The 10,551-nt window shown below is 48.7% G+C and overlaps 1 protein-coding gene across 3 annotated transcripts in view; it reads right to left on the bottom strand.

Annotated features, from left to right (window-relative positions):
• Tom1l2 (target of myb1 like 2 membrane trafficking protein) overlaps positions 1 to 10,551 on the bottom strand; it is a 128,160-nt gene that overhangs the window by 35,251 nt on the left and 82,358 nt on the right. For all 3 annotated transcript variants that reach the window (XM_028856505.2, XM_028856503.2, XM_028856500.2), the window contains exon 4: positions 9,891 to 10,040. In XM_028856505.2, the coding sequence (XP_028712338.1) occupies positions 9,891 to 10,040 (150 nt within the window). The remainder of the gene's footprint in view (positions 1 to 9,890; positions 10,041 to 10,551) is intronic.

Genomic DNA, 10,551 nt, shown 5'->3' on the forward strand with positions numbered 1-10,551 from the left:
TGCCCCCACACAGAAATGAAATGGAAAGTATCTTCAGCAGTCTCTTAAACGGAGAGTACAAAAAGGAACAACTGTGAACAGGTTACCATTTCTGGTGATGCACGAACTTCTTAATAATTACAAAAACAATTCTGTTCTCTGGAAGATATTGAAGAATCAAATCTAGAAATCATCCAACAAGCTCTTCAGAAACAGGGTCCCCAATGCCACGCCCTTTACCACACATCTGTACCCAAAGGAAGAGATACTACTATGTTTTAGAGTATGTCACCATCATAGTATTTAATGGCCTACAGCCATGAGCTCCAACTAATCCTGAGGCAGCCACAGAAATTCTATCTCTAACCATCAGAGCCACTAGAAGTTAAAAGGCCATTTTTTCCCAAAAGCTTCCTTAATTATATCCAGTGCATCTCACGCACTACAAACACCACCATCAGCCTGGCTTTCTCTCCTTGATGAATTTATTTAACATGCATACTCGGGGATTTCACATCACCATGGCACCAGGATAGCCTATCTCTGCCAGTCCTTTCTTCTGCATCTGAAGGTACCTACAGAGGCTGTCAGCAAGACCCAGCTGGAGACCCATGCAGCCTCGCTGCCTTGCTCTGTCCTATTCCTCTAGCATCATGAAGCCCGCTCCCACCAGCTGCTCTTGCTCCACCCTACTCAAAATCCAGAGTCTTGTGTTTCGAGGATTTCATTTTAGGGACCAAACTTGAGAGTCTGGGGGCTGGTGGTACAGCACTTGCCTAGCATGCATCAGACCCAGGTTCTGTGCCCAGCCCTATAAAAAGAAATAATAAAAACAAAAAAACTTGGGCAGGGGGTGGGGGTGGGGTGTTGCACACCTTTAGTCCCAGCACTCAGGAGGCAGAGGCAGTCAGGCAGATCTCTGAGTTCGAGGCCAGCCTGGTCTACAGAGCAAGTTCCAGGACAGCCAAGTCTATACAGAGAAACACTTGAAAAACCAAAACTAAATAAATAAAATAGAAATAAATACATAAATAAACTTAAGGAGTCTAAAAACTACACTCACAGCCCACTGTCACTTCCTGCCTCTGTTTTCATGGAGAAACAAATGGCTCTGGGACCTCCTTACTCCAACCCATATGAGAGTTTGAGAGGATGAGAAAAAGTCTAGGTGGACGCTCAGGACTCCTCCCCAGACTCAGACACACTCGGGAGCTGTGCCTGATTCAGACACACTCTAGGGAGCTGGGACACATCCCAAGGTGGGACTACCAGGTTTTCCTCCTGCCAAGAGCTCAGCCCTAGACACAACAGGGACACAGCTGGGTCTGTCTCTTGGTGTTAAAAGATCGCCCTCTATATAAGTCTGACAGGTGGCTCAGGACCAGGGGACAGAGACAGCTTGTGCTTTGAAAGGAACAGCTGCTATGCCGAGTGGTGTGCAGAAAGAAGACGTGAGGGTTCCCTGACCCCTTCCGTCACTTCCCAGGCCCAGTCATACCCTGGGCCAGAGTGACCTGGGCTTCTGGGAGGGTCTGCTTTGTCAAGACAAACTTTCCTCGGTAGCTAGAAGAGTTGGCATTAATTTGTAGACAAGAAGTCTTGGTTAATAACCCTATCCCCACTTGCCACAATGCCAGCTCCTGTCTAGGACCCCTGGGCAGCCTGGGCCAGACTGCTGCAAACAAAGCATATGCTCACAACAGTAATCTCCCCTGAATAAGAATCTGATGCCAACAGAGGGACCAACAGGGAGGAGGGACACACTTGAAAGGAACGGCTGTATGTGAGGACATGGAGATGGGAGAAATTATTGCTGTCACATGTTCCAGAATCTTCTAGGGCCATGCCTGAATAACTGTTCTTGTCTCCCTGACCAGGTCAGGCATCTTTAAAGGTATACACACAGGTCTCTTGCCCTTGTACAGGGAAGGCAGTCAGTTGTGGTGATATGTTGTTTATCAAATAAAGCTTGCCTGAGCATCAGAGGACAGAGCCAGCCACTAGATTAAACATAGAGGCCAGGCAGTGTTGGCACACATCTTTAATCCTAGCACTCAGGCAGAGATCGGTCTGGATCTCTATGAGTTCAAAGCCACCCTGGACTACATGAGATTGATTCAGTCTAGGAGAGAAACAGAGCCAGGCAGTGGTGGCACACACCTTTAATCCCAGTACTTGGGAGTCACACACCTTTGCTACCAGTATTTGGGAAGCATACACACCATTAATCCCAGCACTAGGAAGGAAGTGAAATGGCTGGGTGGAGAAAGGCATGTAAGGCGTGAGGAGACAGGAACTAGAAAGCCTTTTAGGCTCAGGACTCAGAGGCTTGCAGTCAGAGGATTCGTGGGGATAGGATCTTGCCTTCCATTTGACCTGAGGATTCGGTAGTGGTGAGAAGTTTCTCTAGTGGCTTGTTCCTCTGTCTCTCCGATCTTCCAGCACTTACCCCAATATCTGGCTCCAGGTTTTTATTATAATAACATTTTAGGATTTGAGCAACAGTTAGTCAATAGCTGTTAGGCTAAATTTAATTGAGTTCCTGCTTCAGAGAAGAGAGGAAAGATGGCCACGGAGGCAGTCAGCAGACAACATACCCATGATAAAGTAGGGCCCCTGCTGCAGGCTGAGCCAAGGAACTCTCCTTAGGAGAGCTGAGGCTAGTTTGAGAGGACTTGGTCACCCTGAACCCCTGACCTGAGACCCAGGATCAGTAGAGAGGGTAGAGGCAGGATGAGTCCCATGTGACCGCCTTGTCAGGAAGCGGGCTCCTGGTAGTAGTAGTTCTGGCATTCTCTCAGCTTCTCTGTCACCAGTGCTGTCTAGCCAATGACATGGTGGCCATTTCACCAGAAGCCAAGGTCTTTATGTAATTTCCTCTTTTCCTGTCTGTGGCTTCAGAATTTGGAGGCTGAAAGACCCAAAGGCGGGACTCATGGGAAGACAAAGGTCAATTTGTGCTTCAACTTTGTGTGCCACACTGTAGACACAACATGACTATATTCTGTCCAAGGTTTTGAGTAGCAACTTTCAGAGCAAGAGATAAGTACGGATTTGAGCCATGGGTCCTGAGATACCTCTGGGCAAAGGAGGCTCTGTCCTCTTCTGCCCATGCCTCAGTATAGGCTTTCGTTCCCAGGGGACAAAGTCCCCAGGAAATTGCCAGAGGCCTTCACCTGAAGCAGTGTGGTCAGGATGCTTCTCAGGGATGAGTCTCAGGTGCCACCAGGTATCTGACACTGTCAAAGAACACAATCTCTCAGACCTTTCCAGACTCCCTCTCCATCCCAACCCAGTCACTGTCTTCAGTAAAAAGAGTGCTTTTAAGCTGAGTGCAGTGGCACACACCCTTTTTTTTTTTTTTTTTCTTTTTTGGTATTTCGAGACAGGGTTTCTCTGTGTAGCTTTGGAGCCTGTCCTGAAACTCGCTCTGTAGACCAGGCTGGCCTCGAACTCACAGGCATCCACCTGCCTCTGCCCGGCGGCACACACCTTTAATCTGAGCACTCAGAAGGCAGAGACAGGTGGATCTCTGAGTTGGAGGCAAGCCTGGTTTACAGAGAGAGAGTTCTGGGACAGCCAGGGCTACACAGAAAAAAAACTTGTTTCTAAAAATAAAAACAAACAAACAAACACAAAAAAACAAAACCAGGAAGGAAGGACAGAAGAAAGGTAGGAAGAGAGTGTTTTTAGAGTTTAGTGTTGGCATGTGGAGGGAGCAGGGGCATGAGCAGCTTGAGGATGTTGTACCAGGAAGACCCCCTATATCTATATCTATCCCTTAGAATAATTTTAGGGAGCCTAAGGGGTGGCACAGAATGGGGCAGCCTTCATGCCTTCTCAACAGGTGGGACTCAGAGAAAGCAGAAAGGTGAGCATTAAGAACAGCCAAGGGAGTAGAGAGAATGTGGGGGCAGGGAAGCCTGCTGTGGTAAGGTCAGGGCAGGGGCATTGGCAGCTGCTCACCAGGCTTTCCTGCTCTCCATGTGACTTTCCTCACACCATCTGGAGGGCAGATGCGTGTAGAAGGGGGAATACATCAAGCCCCCAGACCTGAGTTCTGTAAATAAACTGAGAATCATGTCACCCACCCATGGATCATACAAGGATCGTGGGGGCCATGGAAGATGGTCTTGTTTGAGTGTTCTCAGGGCCATTCAGAGAACTCAGCCCGAGGGATCGATTATTTTCACTGGACTTTAGGAGGAAGTGCTGATTAGTGTTTGTTAACTTGACACAACCCAGAGTCAGCTGGGAAGAGAAAGCCTCAAGTGAGGAATTGCTTAGATCAGATTGGCCTGTGCTACTTCTGTGAGAGACTGTCTTAATGGTGACTGATATGGGAGGGCCTGGCCCACTGTGGGTAGCACCCATCACTAGGCAGGTGGGCCTGGGCTGCACTAGAAAGCTAGAGAGCATTAAGCCAGCGAGCAAACCATTAAGCAGTGTTCCTCCACGGTTTCTGTCTCAGTTCCTGCCCTGACTTCTGAGACTCAGCGACTGTGGCATGGAAGTGCAAGCCAAATAAGCCCTCCCCTCCCCTCCCCTCCCCTCCCCTAAGTTGCTTTTGGTTAGTGTTTATCCTAACAACAGGAAGCAAACTAGAATATGGAGTGGCTATGGATGGCCAGAGGACAATAACTGCTAATCCCACTGGGTGAGAATAAGACCACACCACAATTTTGAGCCAAATCTGAAGCAAGCTTTATTTAATACTGGCCAGGACAATGGACATTAGACAGGTCCGTACCTGGAATTCCCAGAGAATGGCTATGAATTATGTTAGTCTGGTGCTTATAAAGGTAAAACCCACAAGGCTATGTACTTTCTGTCTTTGTCCAATGGGGGCAAGCATACATCCTGACATACTTCCTGCCTACGTACCTCCCACCTGCATGAGATCATACACAGCTTGTGTATATAAACTCATTTATAGAACTGAGAACACTTGGCTTGTTATCTTACATGAACAACAGCCCCAACATTCCAGGAAGTTATCGGTCCTTGGGCAGGTGGAGATGACAGGTTAGAGGCATTTTTGTTTAATAGATCTCTTAAGCACAGTAATTTAAACTTAAGACATAACTTTAGCCTCTAGGATGGAAAGCCTCACTGGGGGGCAGAATGGGGCACAGGAGGAAGGCATCAACTGGAGTGTGCATGGCTGTGTGTGTCTTGCTAGAGATGGACCCCAGGATCTCCCATATGCCAAGCAAGTGCTCTCCACTAAGCTGCACCAAACTGGTGGATTTTGTTCACAGTTGGCCCAGGAGGCTGCGGATGGCAAACATACACTATTGGAAGTGCCATTTCTATGGCCAGTTCTAGGCCAACCACGCCTGTGACTCCAGTCAAAGGCTGGGAGATGGTGGGTGGAGCAGGCGGCAGACGTAAGAAACACGTTCTCTCACCCACTCTACCATAGGCACAAGAGACTTCAGAAAAGCTGTCCCCTCCTCTGTACAGCTGTGACTGTGCTTCCTTGAGGTCAAATAAGAGGCAGCTGGCTCAGGCTGGCAGCTGGGAATGAGACCCATGGGTGTGTCCCAGTATTGCTGTGCCCCCCACCCTCCCCCACACACAGCCTGAAGCATGCTTCATGGGCAGGAAGCTGGTAGGGCTTATCTGTGTAGCTCCTTACTTCAAAGCTTTTTAAGTACCTATTCATTCAGTCGAATTTTCTGGAATGGGACACTCAGGGCTAGGTCCACTCCAGCATTCCCAACATTCAAAGGCCAGCCCCAGTCCTTTCTAGCGAGGCCTTGGCTCCAGTTGATTGTAAGCCTCAGTCTGTCGTCTCCCTGAGGGCAAGGCCAGGACTAAGCTGATGGGCTTCCCTAACAGCAGGGCTCTAGCGAGCATGAATTGTACTGGCACCTGCGCCATTAGAAGAACCACTTTCCAGCCCAGTAGGACATGCCTTTCAGGCCACTACCTACTCACAGCTGTCAAGAAAAACAGTGACTGTCACCTCTCTATTCTATTCTTTCTTTGAGATGGAGCATCACTATGTAGCCCCAACTATCCTAGAACTCTATGTAGACCAGGCTGGCCTCAACACATAGAGATCTGCCTGCCTCTGCCTCCTGGGTGCTAGGGTTAAAGACATGTGCCACCATGCCTGGATCTATCCCATTTATTTCAGGGAGAAATAGAACCCACAGCCTACCGTGTGCTAGGAAGTGCTCTACCAATTAGCTACACACCCAACCCTTGTTCCTACACTCCTACCATGCGGGGAGCAATACTTTCTCTCTCAGAGGGATTTATCATTCTCTGGGAAACTGGTTCAGTTTTGTTATTGTTACTGTTTTGAGACAGGGTCTCATGTAGAGCTCAGGCTAGCTTCAAACTTACTATATAGCCAAGGTTGACCTTGAATGCCTTATCCTCTCAATTCTACCGCCCAGTTGAGCTCACAGGTGTGTGCTACCACACCTGGCTTTTTTTTTTTAAGACAGTGTTTCTCTGTGTAACAGTCCTGGCCGTCCTGGAACTCACTTTATAGACCAGGTTGGCCTTGAACTCACTGAGATTCACCTGCCTCTGCTTCTCTAGTGCTGGGATTAAAGGTGTGCACCACCACTGCCTGGCCTGTTCCATTTTTAAAAGGATAGTTGTTCCTAGTATCCACAAGGGGATTGGTTTCAGGATCTGTTAGGATACCAAGGTCTGTGGATACATTAGTCCCTTCATGAGCTAGCTCAGTGTTTATACACAGCACATGCATATATTCTTGCATGTTTTAAATAATCCCTAGACTTCTAATTTAGGGGGTTATTCCTACTACTAATAAAGTGTCAATGTTATAGGAAAAGCTTAAGGAGTGATGACAAGGGAAAGATCTGTGCATGTTTGGTACAGAAGCTATTTTTTTCTTCCATATAGTTTCCAACGAAGGTTGGTTGAGATCACAGTTAACCCATGAACACTGAGGGTCATCTATATAGTCAACATGCAAATAAGATGATCTTTTCCCCAAAGGGTTAAAGATGACACAGTAAAGCACTTCCCCAAGCTCATCAAATGGGCCGAGATGACAGAAACTGGCTGTTGGGGAGGGAGGGAGACAGCTAGAAGTGGTGGCACCCCTGACCCCCACACCTTCCCTCAGGCACTGAAGTGAAACTGCCAGTGTCGCATACTCAATGCATACCTAATAGAAACAAACGCACATGCTCCCCAAAGACATACACTGGGGGCTCCAGCAGCAACTCTAAACACAGAGTGCCCGCGTCCCTTAGGAAGGTTACCAAACTATAGCTCACGCACGCCCTCGGACCTCAGGTTAGTGTACAGTGCTGCTGCTAAGCCGGTAGGAGGAGGCCTGGGGAGCCAGGCGGACCCCTGTGCTACACGTCCAAGAACAAGAAGACGGAAACCCAGCCCTTGTTTTATAGGCGGGGTAGATGTCCAGAGGCCACTGCTCCAGCCCAAGGTCAGAAGTAGTGTGGTAGGACCTGAGCCAGGAAGTAGTGGCCTGATGAGAAAGCTCTAAGGTCAGGCAGGCATGAAGAAACAGGCATCTCTGGGGCAGAGAACTGTGGGACCCAGCCAGCGAAGAGGGTTCTGTCTGCCCTCAGCAGATCACACCAAGTTAGCTATGTTTACCCTGGAGCCTGGCCAGGCCTCAGGATGGCATGTTCTCTCCCTGAAGATGTCTCCTTCCTGTTCTGTAGCCAGTGTGGACCTTGTAGAGACCAGACCCTGAATAAAGAGTTTAAGCTGGGGTGTCCTACTGCTGTGGGATGTTCTGTATGTTAAATGTGTTGCTCTGATTAGTTAATAAATAAAACACTGATTGGCCACGTAAGCCAGGCAGAGAATGTATAGCCGGCGGGAGCAAAGGAGAGAGGAGAATTCAAGGAAGTGGAAGGCTGAGGAAGAGACGCTGCCAGCTGCCGCCATGAGAAGATGTTAAGATACTGGTAAGCCACAAGCCACGTGGAAAAGTATAGACTAATAGAAATGGGTTAATTTAAGATAGAAGAACTAGATAGCAAGAAGCCTGCCATAGCCATACAGTTTGTAAGCAGTATAAGTCTCTGTGTGTTTACGTGGTTGGGTCTGAGCAGCTGCGGGACTGGCAGGTGAGAGAGATTTGTCCTGACCGTGGGCCAGGCAGGACCAGGAAAACTCTAGCTACCTTCTACCTTTTGTAAGAAGAAGCTACCATTCATTTCCTAGAAGTCTCTGGTCTCGGAAGAGGCTATGGGAGTGGATGTGGAAGTGGGGGAGTATACTCCAGGTCTGAGGGAGGGGATGCAAAATGTGGGCTCAAGGAAGTGTGGGAGAGGATTCTATCATCCAGACTCAGTGAATAACATTTACCCACTAATCTTAAAAAAAAAAAAAAAATGCTATTCAATACCGCCAATCAACTGGTCTAGATCCCAGGGCTGCAGCATTCCAGGGCTTTCAGGGAACCAACTGAGTTGAACAGAAAAGATAGCAAAGCTGCACTTGCAGATCACAAGGGGACGCGAGCAAGCGAGCAGACATGTGTGCTTCAGGATGGTGCTAGCAGTCCTCGGCACATCTGAACTACTAGGAGGAGCTAAGTGCTCTAGGATCTGGGAGAACTCTCTAGACAGAGCAACAAGTTCCACTCCAGCCTCATATACGATGACCCTACAGCCCCTGGGCCCATTCCCTGGCTACTCTGCTTGTCTGCCAGACCTTTAAGCTAGGCGACCAGCCGCTGGCCCTGCTGGAGCCATGCTCCCATTCTGACTTGGTCTGCCTCTCCTCTTGGCTCTTGCAGGCATGCATTAATCATCCATATTGGTTATGCTTATGGATTCAGATGCCACACCAGTGGGGTGCTTTGTCTAAAATCTGTGTACAACCCAGAACAGAAACTTTCAATGGCTCCCCTATTACTCTAAGGATCAAACCCAAGGCCCTCAGCACACACAACCCACAAGCCTTACCCATCCTTTGGCCTCACTTCCTGCCTATCTGCCCCCCTTTAGCACAGCCCTGGACAGTCTATACCACACCAAACACAATATTCAAAATATGCTCACATATTCACCTCATGCCTTAATTCCCCAATTCTTGCAGCTTAACCTGGTGACTCCTTTCTAATAAACAGAATGAGAGAAAAGGTGATGTGTGACTTCTGTGTGTTGGAAAACACAAGTCTCTTGTCACATCATCAAGGAAAGGAAGCTTCCCTCCACCCACCATGTCGGGGCACCGTCTTGGAAATGGAGTACTCAGTCCCAGTAATGCCTTCAGAGGGTACATTTATAATCTCCCATCAGAGCACGCCCGCATGCCTGCTCCACAGAAGCCAGGGAAAAGTAACATTCTTGCTGTGAGCTGCTGTGAGACTTGGACTGATTTGTTACAGCGCCTGTAATATTAAATATCTGGGTATATCTCAAGTATGGATAACTATTCTCTGATGCTTCTGGGCCTCCGCACAGCTGTTTTCTTCCTGAGATGCCTCCTACACTCTGGCTCTCCCACCACACTCCTCCCCACTTTTCAGGGTCCACAGAAATGTCACCTCTTCAGTGAAGCATCCCTTACCATCTTTTCCACTCCGGAGCTGGCTCTTGCTCTGTGATCTCGCTCACCTGGTACATGACTCTAACACGGCCCTTCCTACTCTACTCATCTCCGCTTCACCCCATTATCTCAGAGGCCTGCTGAAGCCCCTCCGCTGCCCACCTGTCTGGACAACAGAAGGCTGGGCACTCAGAAGCTTCCTGGAGGCTCTGTAACAAGAGAGCCACCGCTTAGGATTTCCAGTGAGGTGAATATAAAGAAAATAAGTATTTTGCAACAGATGTTTAAACTCCCAATCCGTAGCTTTTCCTCCAAAATAATGGGAAAGCATGAGCATGTACCACAGTCCCCATCTTCATACCCAACCAACTGGGGGAGGGAAGCCAGCTCACCTGAATTAGAGCCAGCACTTTGTCCTGGACGATGGTGGGAGGGTTATTCTTGGGAGAGATAATTTTGACCAGAACGCTGTCGATGAAGTCTCGGTTGGCCACGAGGAGGTGAAAGCGGTGGCCACAGTTCTTCACGCAAGTCTCCAGCACCTGAAGTTGTGGGGGCGGGAGGAAGTCACCACACTGGGGATGGGGGGAGGGTAGCTGAGATCCTCACCTGTCAGTCATGCTTCCAGATCATCTTCCTGTGACATGCCCTCTAAGCCAACCCTCGTGCATCCCCACACTAACTCGGTCATCCCTGGTCCTTGAGAATGACAGTGCTGTGCTGACTGTCAGCCCCTGTCCCGGCACAAAGCTCTTGTCCCAACACAGTACTGAAACGGGGCTTTGCACAAGAAAGATACTGGTCTTCTAATGGTATCAAAATGACTGAGAGGTCCCTGAAAATTAACATTTTAATTATTCTCTCTAGGCCAGGGTGTGAGGTCTTGGCCAGCAAGCTCTGTCACAAGAGGAAGCTGCTGGGAGAGCTCGAATTGCCTGGTGAATGTGAGGAAGCAAATACACACCCTAACATACTCCTGTTCTGCGGGTAAAATCAGCAATGACAATGGATGGCAGCCCTTGACAAATGTGGACCTCAGCTGCCAGTCAGTTT

The sequence above is a fragment of the Peromyscus leucopus genome, chromosome 8b (assembly GCF_004664715.2).
Source record: "Peromyscus leucopus breed LL Stock chromosome 8b, UCI_PerLeu_2.1, whole genome shotgun sequence".
NCBI lineage: Eukaryota > Metazoa > Chordata > Mammalia > Rodentia > Cricetidae > Peromyscus > Peromyscus leucopus.